We start from the raw sequence: 15,000 nt of genomic DNA, 5'->3' as shown, positions 1-15,000 counted from the left end.
GGATGAAATTTTGGTGCCAAAACAGGCGAAATAAAAACATGGCGGACGTAGAGCAGAATTGTCTTCTTTGGCTCCTTCTTCTCCTCATTTTGCAAGACTTACTGGTTTAGTAGTATATGCGGTGGCCTCATCACGGTCAGTGTACGTGCTCGACTCCGGATCGAGTGGTCCGGGTTCGGGCCCTGGCCGGGTACATTGTGTTGTGTTCTTGGACAAGACACTTTACTCTCACGGTGCCTCTCTCCACCCAGGTGTATAAATGGGTACCGGCGAAATGTTGGGGGTAACCCTGCGATGGACTAGCATCCCATCCAGGGGGGAGTAAAAATACTCCTAGTCGCTTCATGCTACGGAAACCGGAGATAAGCGCCGGCCTGATGGGCCTTCTGGCTCGTAAGCAGTGACTTAGGTCACTTACTTTACCCGCTCCGCCACTTTCGCGGCGTCGCGCGGGTCCAGAAAAAACACCTTTCTAAAATTAGTCTCGTATATACTACTGTTTTTTTTTTTTCATCACATACCTGGTTTAAGCCCAGCTTGTTTGGCGGCCTCCTGCCAAGTGTTCTTTTTTATATTCTTACTTTTAAAAAAATTGCAAAACGGGGAAAAGTCTTACAGTATCCACAATCCTTCTCGTCCACAGCCCGCTATGTTTGTTTATGGCGGCAGACAGTAATCGAAGAGCCTGGGATCGTATATTGTGATTGGTTTGTTCTTCCGCTTCTTCTTCCGACTCTGACAATCTTGTTTTCACTGAATCGTAAGCGACGGAGTCGTAAGCGGAATGGGAAGAAAATAGAACCGTTGTGATTCTTCCGACTCCGATTCCGACTCCGCTAACGACTCCAATTTTTGGTTTTCACTAGATCACAAGTGCTCTTATGACTGCGACTCCGATTCCGTCGCTAGCGGAAACCACCCTTGAAACCATATTTGTTTGTTATATACATACATAGATAACTTTATTTTCATTCGGATTTCATTGTATATAACATCATAGTGCTAATCTCCGAACAATGAAATATAGAAATAAGAAAAAAAATCTAATTCACTAATTACATTTCAATATTATAAGATGAAATTAACTGTATTAAATAAAATAAATCCAAGTTCCTAACGGACCTTTTCACGGTTTCTGACGCCATATTGGTTGGGGGCCAAACACGGGTTAAATTACTGTACAGTAAATGTATGGGAATTTTGCAGACTTTGAACCACTATAAATCCTTTAAGATCTGACAGTTTGAGAGGAGATGATTTGTCAGTGGACTGTAGCCGTGATTTGTTCAAGCCAGAAACCAGCCACGTTTGCAGGAAAAACCTGACGCAATCTTGCCACGTTTTAACCCGCTTCAGCTAAATTAACTCATCTTATTAAATCAAGAAATAGTGAGTAACCTGTGCTATTGCTTCCTGTTTTTAATTTTCATTATTGACATTGCTACATGCCTCCTTTCTGACTTGAGTGATTGCAAAGCGACTGTCGAACGCAATCCAATAATCCGAGATTACTACTAGTGATAATAGCGATGAGTGAGGAGAGGGGAAACCATAGTAATCGAACCCAGGCCACCACTGCGCCACCTCTGCTTCTCAAATGATCATGAAGAGCCACTTTTAGTAAAACCAAACCAGAAGGAATTACTTTGGCAAATCACGAAAGAAACAGGCAACGAAATACGGCAACAGGAAACAAGTTGCTTGGCGACGGGTGAAAGGACAACTGAAAAATCAGAGTCCCATTGAGCATCCGACCGGTGTTAAAGAGGTTGTTGGGACTCTGATTTTAGAGTTGTCTTTAACCCGTTGCCAAGCAATTAATTTCCCATCCTTCCCACTGGCGCATAACACCTTAAACTGCATAAGGTAATAATTATCAAACAAGGGTATGCAAATGATGCTGTAAGAGCACGGAAAAGCTCGTGCAAGTTACAATAATTGCTTTTTCCTTTTCCTCTGATCGCCGAGAAAGTTGCAAGAGATTTCAAGTTGAAGCCAAACTTCAAGGTAGTCGAACCCGAAAACAAAAGATGATTTACCTTCGACACCCAATTAAAAATCACTCTCATGGCAATTGATATTACGTGCTTACAAAAACTTTTCCAGGATCAAAAGCACCATTGGTCGACCCTATTGGTCCAAGTTTTGCACAGAACTGAACGCGAGTACAGTAGTACTTGGTGTTAATGACACCTGTATAGCGCAAAGTATTTTTTGTTATCATATTGGAAGTTGCTGATCTGCATTTATGTTCACTGGGAAGAAGGGAGTGTCAGCCTTATGTCAAGCTGCTCTAAATCTCAAACAGAGTTCCTGCTGCCTTCTGTTGATTTACTACTGACATGGAAGGCAGTAGTCGATTAATGTAATGGTAGTTAAAGTAAACTAGTTCTAGAAAAAGTCTACACGAATAAAAGTAATACTTCCGGTGGTTGAAAAGTTAACCATAATTTCCAATGCTTTTTTACCTACCAGGATGAGTAGATCCTTTGATGACACCCACGACATTGTACACATCTGCCAAATAATTTTCGTTGGAAACGTTCAAAAGGATCTCCCTGAAATACAGTTAACAAAGTAGAGAAACAAATAACTACAGAAAAACAAGCGATTAAGAATTGGCTTTTCTTTAAAAATTAAAAACAAGTTATTGAGGAGTTGGCACAAAAGCGTGTATCAACCCAAATCAAGTTGGACACTCCACTTGTCTCTTGGCTTCATTGAACTATATCATAAGGGAGGCCCGAACGAAGAAAGAGAAAGGTGCGAGCCAACAACAATTGTTTTTTTTTTAAACCACGATTGCTTGTAATCTTGTAATCTGATTGGCTAATTTTCCGTTGTCGATAAGAGTCAAGACAATGCTGTACGCGTCATGCTCGCGTCAATTTGTCACGCAATGTAATAGCCAATCAGGAACGCCTATTTTGGGAAATAAACCAATCATATTGTGAGAAAGTTATAGACAACGCTCGCTCTTTCTTCGTGGCATGATTTTGGTCACGCTCTGAAATAAAAACTTTGGTGTTGAATATTGTGGTTAAGCGTTGTCTGTACTCTTATTGACAACGATATTCGTCATCACAGTGGTTAAAATTTGTTGTGGACTCACTCGGCACCGCCTCGGGAGTCGACAACATTTTGACCACTGTGATGACGAATATCATTAGGGAATTTAAGAAACGGCGACGCCTATTTCCCTTTCGTAAACGGTCGTTGCCATTTCTCAGAACGGTCGTTGCCATTTGAAACGGTCGATGCCATTTTTTAGCTCTGAATTACACTAATTAGGTCTAAGCTCTCAAAAGGTTGCGGTTTAGCCATGACGTCTTCAATCGTCCGTACATACGAACGTACGTCCGTCCGTCCGTCCATCCCTCCATGTATGCCAATGTAACCAGTATCATGCTAGTTTACAGCATACATCTTTGATAGCGGACATCCAGCTTTTGATTAATTGACACCTGTCAAAACAAGGCATCCGCTGACCAGTATCACGTGACCATATCACGGGCTCAAGCTTAGAGTTCACCGAGGTCAGCTGTTATTTTTGAAGTTGACCGCTGACGAGATACTGGTTTTCGATTGGATTGCAGGCACAGCCCAGGTTAACTCACCTGAACATAAGCGAGGCTTCATTTTTCGCGCGCTTTCTGTTGCTCGACGCGGCGACGCGGCTACACGGCCACACTATATATCAACGAAAGTTCTTACACAGTTAACGCTTTTCGTGTTCAGGTGGAAAACGGTTTGGAAGATGCTTTCTTTCTGCATTTTTCGCTGGTTTCAATCCAGTTTCTGACGTATCATGATATCTGTGGTCCACACTGGTGGCTACGCATTTTTTCAAGTCAAGCTTCGGCGGGATGTAAACTTAAAGCTGAGTGTTTATTTTTAATTTGCTTAGAGCTACTTTTTTCTCCGTATTGCAATTTTTGGCATATCTTTAGAAGCTCTGATAAGGTTACATGGTGCCTGGAGGACCTATGTCTAGAACAGAAAAAAAAGGACTAAGCGAAAGAGAACGACAGCGACAAAACAGAATACCAGTAATAGCTCATATTTACCCCCCAAATTCTTTCCTTGGGCACGAAACCGTTTGTTATTTTTACGGATGCGTATTTTTAAAAGGTGGTTTAATCGGTTCTTCCTTTGTTCAGGAATGAAAATCGAATTTTTACTGTCAACTAGAATTAAATAACGATGAATTAAATAACAATCTGTACTCTTTTGGACATAAAGAAAATGTTGATTTGTTTGTTTGTTTGTTTTCCACTAAAATGCGAGCGAAGAAGTGCTTTATTAATCCGTTTGCCCAACTGGTTTTCGTTGTGCCTCGACAGTGACAAGAATTTTGCCCTTATGTTATAAACACGTATTCGCAATGAGTTCTCGTAAAATTAGGGGGAAATCTCACTAGGTTGTGTTTCCAGAAGTTTGTTTAAAGCACCCAAACGTTATTTAAGTGTTGGAGCAGATCGTGTTTGAAGTTCATCCTTTCTTGGTTGCATTGCCGTAGTTTGCCGATTCTTGTACCAAGCCAACCTGGCGTGTTTCCATGAAATACATCAAAATGTGAATGATATTGTTTCCAGAGATAAAGTGCAAAGTACATCAGTAAAACTTTTCTTTCACCTTGAACAGACAAAGTTGTTTTTATGGCTTCTAATTTTAGCATGATTCCAGATTCGCTGGCTATTGGCAGTTGACTCTGAAATGGTTTTTTACCTTTTTCATACGGTCGCTGAGGGAGTGCTTTTTTTTCTTTTAAAACTCATTCGGTTCAAGAAAAAAATATTGCCAAACTGGTGAACTGCAAAGTAAATTTCACTGGAAAAACCGATTTCGCACTCATCACTTCCTGATTCATGCGATATCGGTTTTAAGCGTAAAATTTACCGTTGAATTCACTGGTTAGGCAATGAATTTTTCTATAGAAGAAAGCAAATAAAATGATTTCATTATTAAAGCAGCGACCGGTAACATCAAAACGCGGACAATTCGAAACCTTTTATTTTCACAAAGTAACCCTACAGGCAGTAAGGATAAATAACCAGGGAGCTACGCTTTTGGGCTTGGCTAAATCTATATATTAGATTGTTCTTGAAAATGGCTAAGCTGATCCGAGCAAGGCGTTGGGATTACATTGCTTGGTAAGGGATAGCGGGAGACGTTTTCGAATGGACAATTGAATAGTGCTATATTAACCTCGTGAAGATTCGTCAGGAGCGCTTTCGTTTCTTTAGCGCTAACAAGAATTCCTACAAATGTACGTAGAATCAATTTCCACTTTACACTCCATAGATAACAATTCCGCTCGTACTTTAAAAGAAAAACCTCTTTGACCATCAAAAAGATTGTTATTCGTATTTTTTTACCGTGTGCAAAGTACACACGAACTCATCGTAAAATTTGTCACGGTGGCTCTCACGGTGTTCATGTGGGAAATAAAAATAACAGCCAATCAAAACTCGTTGTTTCAATGATGTAATGATGGATGGGTAATAACCAATAAAATCATTTTCCATACATTCCAGGAAAAATCACGTGATATTGAACACGATGGTAAATCACAGACGCTCCTCTCTGACTTTTTTTTGCGGAGAGTGGGCGGCTGTACACAGGCTACAAATTTCCGGCCCGCATCCGCTGTCAAAAACTATAAGGGTTCAGTGACCCTCCTCCAAGAAAAAGAACACAAATCCATTGATGGGTGTGGCATGTAAACGTTGTTCAAAAGTAACTGAACCTCAAAATGGGGTGTTTGCTTTCGGACCATGAATTGAAAGGATCTTGATATCAGCAGGCAAGTCAGAAATTTAAAGAAAACGACAAAACTTTTGAGACTACAAGACATGTTTCGACAGATCTTCAGTTGAATTTATGAGTAGGAAAAAGTGCTAATTATGCCAGTAACAACAGAATGTACATAAAACGTGACAATGTAAGAATTAAAAGGATAGCATTAGTTCTCTTAATCAACAATTGCATCACGTAAATCTAAAACTATCCTTTTAATTCTCACATTGTCACATTTTATGTACATTCCCTTGTTACTGGCATAATTAGCACTTTTTCCTACTTTTAAATTCAACTTAACGCTTTGTACATTAATCAACTGAAGATGACAGAAGTTTCTGTCGAAACATGTCTTGTAATCTCAAAAGTTTTGTCGTTTTCTTTAAAGTGCCACTATGACGAAAATTTTTGGTTTTCTTTTCGAATTTTTTCAAAGTCAATTAAGTCAATATGTTCAAAATAACACAATGCATTTAAATTTGGAACGATAGAAGCGAGATAAGTCGGGAAATAGCCAGCCAAAACCCGCTAAAAATCTGTCCACCATTACTCGGACGGCGTTGGAGAAGCCTGCGATTATTTTGTAAGCGGTCTTCACGCAAGACTTGGCTCGTGACGTCATACGCGCATCGCTTCGTGGGCGTTTGACAAAGCGAACAAGTCGATCAAGGAGTAATGTATATAATATCAGCAAAAAGCAACTCGCGAGCTCTCACATCTCATAGACGGCATGGGAAATTAGCGTTGCGCATATGACGTCAGACCCCAGGCGATCCAGCTAGAACCAACCCTTTTCCTCGCTCATGGTCATTTGCCGTTCGAGTAATGGCGGACAGCGAAAACCATAAAAATGTTACAATAATCATACTTTCCGTGGGAATTTCGAGATAAAAATTAGCATGATACCTATTTAGTACGTCTATTTTCAAAATCTAAAGAAAAAAGGACATGCAAAATTTTCATCGTAGTGGCACTTTAAATTTCTGAATTAAAAAAAAGGTGAAAAAAAAAAAAAATGCGGCCGGCACCTTGAAGAGTGGCCGTAAGACGTGGTTGGTAAGAGGTATTTATACTCTAGTAACTAATCCGAAAAAATGGTCGGTGAGGTAGGATTAGCGATTGTAACCATTCTATTTTACCTCGAATCATCATCCGCCATCTTTACTCCATACGAGAAGTTCAAACGGCCTTGAAAGGATGCATTAGACGGAAGCTTGCCAACTAGAGTCCTGTACATAACAAAGAGGATACGTCAGTATGGATGAACTGTTCCAAAGGGCTAGCGGCTGGTCTAAAACACAAGTCATGGGTGACAGGTCAGTGTACATGTCTCCTAGCCCTATTTTATACTCACTCCAGAAAAACGTTGTTTCAGTTCTACGAGGAAATTGTTGCAAAACTGAGTGAATAGGAACTTTTAAGCCATGGCCAAACGAAACGCAAGTCATTGCAAGTCGACGCAAGTTCTCACTTGCGAAGACTTGCGTTCACTTGCGATAGGGTGGCCAAACGCGACGCAAGTTGACCGCAAGTCCTTTGCAAAAGTAGCAGAATTTTTGTTTTTTTTTCTTTTTCCTAGGCTCAGACTCGGAAGAGCTGCTACTTTCACTGTAGCTGCTGCTTATACTTGCACCGCTACTGGGTCTCCTGTTATGGTTTTCCTTTTTCTTATGTTTTTTTAGCTCCCTATCCTTATTTTCTTTTAGCTCTTCGGGGCTTAAGTTTTCCGAATTTTGCTCCGTGACAGAAGCCATCTTGTCAAAAGGGAAAGCGCGAAAGGCGCGAAATAGTTTGAGATTCCTGCTCAAACAGCGGCATCAGATTGGCTAAAAGGTTTCCAAAAAAGTTCGAATGACTTGCGAAAACTTGCATCCACTTGCGGTGAGTGGCCAAACGAGACGCAAGTTGGGCGGACTTGCGTCCAAAATTTGAACATGTTCAAATCAAACGCAAGTCGTCGCAAGCCTTCGCAAGTGAATGCAAGTGAGTGGTCAAACGGTATGCAAGTCAGCGCAAGTAACAAAGCTTGCATCGACTTGCGATGACTTGCGTTTCGTTTGGCCAGGGATAAAATTAGTCTTGACCCGTATGGAATGTGACCTGGTTTTAGACCAGCGATGTTTAGTTTTTCGTTTTTTCGTATATAAGTTATCTAAATTATTCCTGTTACCTTTGTTTTATCACTGTTAGTAATAAATTTCGTTATCTGTCAACCATCTTTTCATTTCCCACAATAGGGCCCGTTTCTCGAAAGTCCCGAAAACTTTTCGGGTCCGAAAAGCCACTGAAACTGCCAACCGCTTATTTTGGAAGGCCGATCTTTTAACATGTTTTCAAGCTAACTAAAAGAAACATGTCCGTAAAGTTTGACAACTTAAATCCTCTCCGTTCTTGAGATACAAAGGGAATTGTGACACCCGAAAATGGCCCGTACAGTTTCGGGACTTTCGAGAAACGGGCCCCTGGTCAGAGTTTTTCTGTCCTTGTGTGGGTCCATTTCCATTAGTAGGGCTAACGCTCACATGGTTCATATGGGGTAGAAATTACACTCTAATCAGTTAAATATTTTCATAACTGTCCCGTCCTATAAATCAAATAACGTCTGCAAGTTGCAAGTGTGCTATTTCGTTGAACATTTTTTGTCTTTTCGTTGCTAACTTCTCGTCTATTTCGGCGAGTATTTGCGCATTTTAAACATGTTATCCTTTTTCTTCATTGCTGTAGCAACCGTGTTAGCGAACTGAGAGTAAATCACAAACGGTACTTTCAAACAACAACTCCTGTTACTTTAAATGCTTACTTCAGAAGTGGATAAGCATCTTTGTAGCCAATGGGGTGCACTGGGATCTGGGGAAGCAATTTCTCGGCCTCTTCTTTCGGTAAGCGGTACATCCCCTCTAAAACAGGCAAGATTAATATTAGAGTGAGTTCCAGTAAACGACGTTAATGTATTCTCCATTCTCCAGGCGTTCCCGTACCAGCGAAGATTTTCCGCCTTCCGACCGCGCAAAAGTTGGGGCGAAAACACTGGCACATCCAATCTTTCTTTTCGCTCCAACTTTTTGCGCGGCCGGAAGGCAAAAAATGAACGCTTCCTACGCAGGCGAAGGAAACTCACAATTGAAATAAATTGCTGCTAATGTTGATTTTTTTAAGGTGGTTGGGAACTTAAGCAACAGTAAAAGGCATTAGTAAGATTCCTACCGACGGAGGGATAGCCAGGAGTTTGCGGATCTCCTCGAATGGGGGTTGATTTGATGTTACCGCGTTGCACGCCAGTGCTGGGCATCCAATTGTATTTTGGGTACACCTTATCAACGCCTTCCTTAGCATACTCTTGGGGATCCATGTAGTATATCGCACCAATGGCTCCTAACTTGTGAGCTCTTTTGCTCTGAGAGAAAGAAAAAGATATCTGTCAGAAAAAAATCCGGCAGCTTTCTTGAAAGAAAACTTGTCGTTGTGATCCAAACTAACTTCATTTTCCATTTTTTCTTTGAATATCACCGAAAAAGTGTTTGTATACATCCTATACTTCGTTTATATAGAGGACGCGTGCGGTAGTGGATATCACTTGCGGACCGCATTCCCGGGCTGCAGGAATAGCGCAGTGGTGAGAGCACTCGCTTCCCACCAATGTTGCCCGGGTTCGATTCCCAGACTCGGCGTCATATGTGGGTTGAGCTTGTTGGTTCTCTACTCTGCACCGAGACGTTTTTCTCAACTAGAACGACCAGACACTTAAATAAACTCCTTTTCTTTCCTTTTCGGCGTTCCGGGTTCAAATCGTCAGTGCACATGCACTCCAAAGTTCACTCAGCTTTCCATGCATTTGAGGCCGATCAATTGAGAGGGGATAGGCGTTGCGCCCTCCCCTGCCGTAAATACGGTAGAAGCTATTGGAAATGGAGCCTTCGGGATACCTTCGACTGTAGTCGGCCTTTTGTCTTGTCAATACAAACCTTGGTAGCCCGGCCAACTTTCCCGTATCTCATGATAACGATTTTTCCAGAGACGTTCACCCCAATGCGTATTAGAGCATCAAAGTCTTCATCCCTGCCATAATTGGCGTAAACAAGTTTTCCCTGTAAGATACAAATACCGGCAATCATGGTTTGGAAACTCAAAAGTGAAAACTGAAAACCGGTATGGCTTTAATTCGTTCGGGAGATCGCGGGTTCAAAGCCCGGACGGACCAAGACTCAAGCTCTTAAAAATAGCTCAGCAGAAAGTGCTGCCTTTGTAATTTCATTTGCAAATGGTTCGACTTTCACGTCTTCTCGGATAAGGACTATAAACCGTAGGCCCTGTCTTACAGCCCTTCCGATCAATCACCACTGTGGGACATCAAAAGAACCACACTGTTTTTAAAGAGTAGAGGAGACCCCCGAAGTTGTGGTCAGTCCGCCTTTCACATTCATCCGTGGGTTGGGTGGTGGGTATGGAGTGATATTGGCTGCCAGAAGCTCCTATAGATGGTTTTCAACTGACGTCACAGCAGCTATGCTTGTGTACAGAACAATAGAGAAAAAAGAAAAAAATTTGACTCTATTATAATGCAAAATATGAGCCATAATTTGCTATTGTTTTGTACACAAACATGGCCGTCTCATCACGTGATTGAAAACCATCTATACAGGCTGACATTCGATCTCACCAAAGAGGATGGATGGTAAATCGCCATAAGATCGTGTGTGATATGTGCGGTAAATGAATCCGTCAGCATTACCAAAACTACCCAATATTGTGGAATAAACGCCAATGATCACGCTTTTGGACAAAACACATACATTTTCATTCGTACGTCTTGTTTTCTTATTTCCTGTGTGTTAAATGATTGGTCGGCATGCATGCAATTCATTTTAGGACCCGTAACCCGGAATTCTTAAGAGGCGGCGAGTGGGCACCAGGGGACAAGTTATACAATACATACATACATACATACATAAACTTTATTCAAGTGTCTATAACTATTTAGCTCTTAGCTAAGAGCTAATTGGGGACACTTAATTAAAATTGATCAATAAAATTAAGATTAAAAAGATAAAATTGATAGATACATGTAAAGATTTACAAATTTAAATACAGTTAACGATTAACTGTAAAACTGCAATCGGGCCCGAAAACCACTGTCATGGTCTAAACGAAAGAAAATGAAATTGACAATATCAGTCATTAGTATAAATACAAAATCGCACACTCTCATTGGCTCGCTATCTCGGATTATCAGCCTATAATCACCTCGACGGACAAAATGGCTGCCAGTAGTCGTTTTGCCACTGTAAGTGAAGATGAATTCGCGTTGAAATGTTTTTTTTTTCTCTTTTTTGAAATAACCACCTGTGTATTTATACTAAACAATCACTCGCCTCAGGCTCAGTGATTATCGGTGAATATTCACCACGACTTCGTCTCGGTGAATATTCACCGACAATCACTTCGCCTTTGGCGAATAATTGGCCGTTTTTATACTAGAGACGCATAATCCGTCCAGACGAATTATGCGTCTCTCATGTTATCCGTCTAGTGTAAAGACGGGACGAACTATATGAGACGCATAATTCGTCTTGGACGAACTTGGGCGAACATTTTTTCTGCGTCTGTTAATTTCGTCAAGTATAAAGACGGGCACTAGACGCATAATGCGTCTGGACGAACTTTCCAGTTTAGTGCGTCTTCGAAGACGCACTAAAATAAATTCTTCGTCCAGACGCATAATGCGTCTTGTGGCCGTCTTTATACTAGACGAATTTAACAGCCGCAGAAAAAATGTTTGCCAAAGTTCGTCCCAGACGAATTATGCGTCTCTAGTATAAAAACGGCCATTGTTAATTACATTATTTTATTTACCAAGTCAACACCGTGCCGCCAGATTTATCAACGCAGGTCTTCAACTACCTCCTAGAAGCGGTGTCCAAATTCGGGCTGTGGTTGTCGAAGGATTTGGTTAGGGTGTTGGGTTTGCATTTTTTTGCCCCGGGTTCAAATCTGGTTTGGATTTGTCTCCAGTTGTCCTGCATTCAACTCTACCACGCTTTGTAAACTGGTTGCCTCCTGCCAGCTGTTGCTGTTGAGTTTGGATTATAAACTACCTTGATAGCTAAGCTCATTTCCACTATAAACAAAGCATTTACATTTAACATTTACAACCATTCTCAGCAGATGTGTATATCACCTTCACTCTAACTAGTACCCTACGAATGACGCACACGCTTGAGTGAAAATAATTTATAACTCGAACGGAATGAATGGATCGCTCTAGGCAAAAAAAAAATTAAAAGGGAGAAACGGAAAAAAAAGGAATAATATCTCGATTTTTCTCACGAAAAAGCCCTCTGATCAGCTTTCAAGCGTGTTAAAAAATCATGTGAAAGTGTCTTTTTTAATGCGTCATCTTATTCCTTACGAAAAAAAGGCATATTCACTACTTGCACACAAATACACCTCTTTTACCTCCCAAAAATCTGCATAGGCATTGTTTTCGACTTCTCTTGGGACATTTTCATGTCCCAGGAGAAATTGCAAACAATGGTTATGCAAAAAGTTTGAGGGGTAATAGAGGTGTATTATGGGATTGCGCAAGTAGTGAATAAGTATTTTCCGGCCCGAATAGTTTTGTGTCCATTTTTAGTTTGGTCTTCGGGCCCGATTATGTAACTTGTCCCCTGTAAACCAAATTGAGGAGATCGACACTTCTGGGTCATGATGGGCTTCTATCAACGTATATATCACTCACCCTGACGCTTCCTGATGGTGCGTAGGCGTTAAAAGGTGTGACCACGTTGCTGTTGTTCTCCGAAGGAACAAGAAAGGTTTCTTGCGCTGCAGAGCGGTATATCTCTTGATTGGATCCATCATACATGGCTACAAAACCAGGCTTAGTGGGCCGTGAAAGCATGACGATGTATTTCTTCAATGTAGAGCTGGTGAATCCATACTCTTTCCATTTGCTTTGTATGTACTTTGCTAAATCGACATTCTCTTGAGATCCGGGGAAGTGAGGGACTTCAGTAAAGTACCTGCAAGAAGTGTTTGGAATTCCCTGAATATTTTTCTTAGTTTCTAAAGAAGATGTGGCACTGCGTCGGTGGAGCTTAGCTGACAAAACTAAAGTGACAACCCTAGGGAGATTGAAAAGTTAATTAGCGTTTTGAACGAAAGCCCCTCGCTCTGGGAAAGACAGATCCGTTTCTCGCCCGAAATGATTTCGGGCCCGAAAAGGCATTGACGAAACTGCCACCCGAGCAAACAGGTCGACTACTGACGCCATATATATAACTACGTCAACTACTCGAGAACACAAGGAGAGTAAAAGAACCAATGTATATAGCATTTGTGGACTTAAAAGCTGCCTACGATTGGATACCAAGAGATGCCTTGTTCAAATGTCTAGAGATCATACTGAAGTCCCCGCTTCTCGTATCCATACTACGCGCACTGTATACTGGCACGAAGTCATATGTGAAAGGAAGTAAGCATCTGTTTGACACACTTGTAGGATGCCGTCAAGGTGCATTGGCGTCTCCTGTCCTTTTCAATATCTACATGGACTTCGTAGTTAGAGTAGCACGTCAAGAAGTTCTAAAGGAAGCATGTTCACTAACAGAGCCGGAAGGAGCTCGATACAATCGAGGTGATTTGGAATGGTTTTTTGAGGAAAATGGTGAAGGGTAGGTACCAACGCATAAATACACCTACAAACAAGGAAAAGCAAACAACAACTGATAAAGAGGTAGACTGGAGGTACAGGATCTCGAACGATAAATTGAGGGAGATAACTAACACACTTCCCATCGGCACCTTTTGCCAACGTCACCATATCAAATATCCGGGACACATCTGTAGACTAGGGCGATGCAGAAACAATTATTGTTTGAAACAAGGACGCAAGACAAAGTATGGAAAAAAATGGAAAAACTTCTAGGTGTGGACAGGGCTCAAGTGAGAAGAGCTATGATGACAAAAACAGATCTGATGCGACTGGTGGATGTAAATCTAACCCCACCAGGAGCGCCCCAAGGCCAGACATGTGCCCAGCGGGAAATACGATGATGATGATGATGATGACCCGCTCCGGCATTTTGATAAGCTGGTCTTTTTTGACTAGATTTCAAGAAAACAAAAAGCTTAAATGATTGTGAAGTTTGATGACTTAAAATTTCTCAGTCCTTAAGTGCTGAGGGAATTATGACATCCGAAAAAGGCCCGAAAAGTTTCGGAACTTCCAAGAAAATGACATCCGCTTGTTTTAAAAAGCTGGCATTTTAGTGTGTTTTCAAGATAACTAAACGCAAAATGATCGTGAAAAATTGATGACTCAGTCAAACTCCTCTAGGGAACTATGACACCTGCAAAGTTTCGGGAGTTTCGAGAGACGGGACTCAGAGCTGATCACATGATAGATAAAATAGATACTTTCTCATGGTACAGGGCTCAAAAAGCGTGCGCAATTAGTATTGTATTTTTACAAGATTTTCTCTTGAATTTTACAATTGCTCACTCATGAATTCCTCGTCATGCACGAGAGAGGAGTCAGATCAAAATACTTACCGACAATTAAATTGAATTCCTTAAGATCTAATTGAGATAATCTTAGAAATATAATAAATCGTGTGGCATGTCTCTAAGAACCTTTTTAATTAACTATAGGCGTTGCAGTCAATCCTTCACAACAATACCATAGCTGATGAACTCTATATTCGAGATCTAAAAGGACGGATTTCACTTCCTTTTTCAACAGTTGTCTCGCAAATTAGGCTAAAGTGACCTCTTTCTATGGTATGCCTATTGTCGCTTAATCTCTCTCGATTGATTGATTTATTAATTTTTATTTCTCCTTCCTTGTTTATAACATTACAAGTTACAAAGCAATGAAAATCAGGGGAAAGCAGAGAAAGGGAAAAATATTATATGAAAATAGACTTCTTCACAGTTTCTGACTCCATATTGGTAGGGGGGCAGGGCAGGGTCTCTGAGAACCTTTTTAATTAACTATAGGCGTTGCAGTCAATCATTCACAGCAATACCATAGCTGATGAACCTAAAAAGACGGATTTCATTTCCTTTTTCAACATTTGTCTCGCAGATTAGGCTTTAAGTGACCTGTTTCTATGGTATGCCGATTGTCGCTTAATCTCTCTCGATTGATTGATTGATTAATTTTTATTTCTCCTTCCTTGTTTATAACATTACAAGTTACAA

The 15,000-nt window shown here is 40.9% G+C and overlaps 1 protein-coding gene across 2 annotated transcripts in view; it reads right to left on the bottom strand.

Annotated features, from left to right (window-relative positions):
- Positions 1-15,000, bottom strand: part of LOC138007876 (N-acetylated-alpha-linked acidic dipeptidase 2-like) — a 24,419-nt gene that overhangs the window by 8,000 nt on the left and 1,419 nt on the right. For both annotated transcript variants that reach the window (XM_068854981.1, XM_068854982.1), the window contains exons 2-7: positions 12,536-12,818; positions 9,762-9,884; positions 9,004-9,193; positions 8,600-8,696; positions 6,939-7,028; positions 2,473-2,558 (exon numbers count right to left, since the gene is read on the bottom strand). In XM_068854981.1, the coding sequence (XP_068711082.1) occupies positions 2,473-2,558; positions 6,939-7,028; positions 8,600-8,696; positions 9,004-9,193; positions 9,762-9,884; positions 12,536-12,818 (869 nt within the window). The remainder of the gene's footprint in view (positions 1-2,472; positions 2,559-6,938; positions 7,029-8,599; positions 8,697-9,003; positions 9,194-9,761; positions 9,885-12,535; positions 12,819-15,000) is intronic.

Source organism: Montipora foliosa, chromosome 6 (assembly GCF_036669935.1).
Source record: "Montipora foliosa isolate CH-2021 chromosome 6, ASM3666993v2, whole genome shotgun sequence".
Taxonomy (NCBI): domain Eukaryota; kingdom Metazoa; phylum Cnidaria; class Anthozoa; order Scleractinia; family Acroporidae; genus Montipora; species Montipora foliosa.
This window is presented reverse-complemented; position numbering and strand designations above follow the sequence as displayed.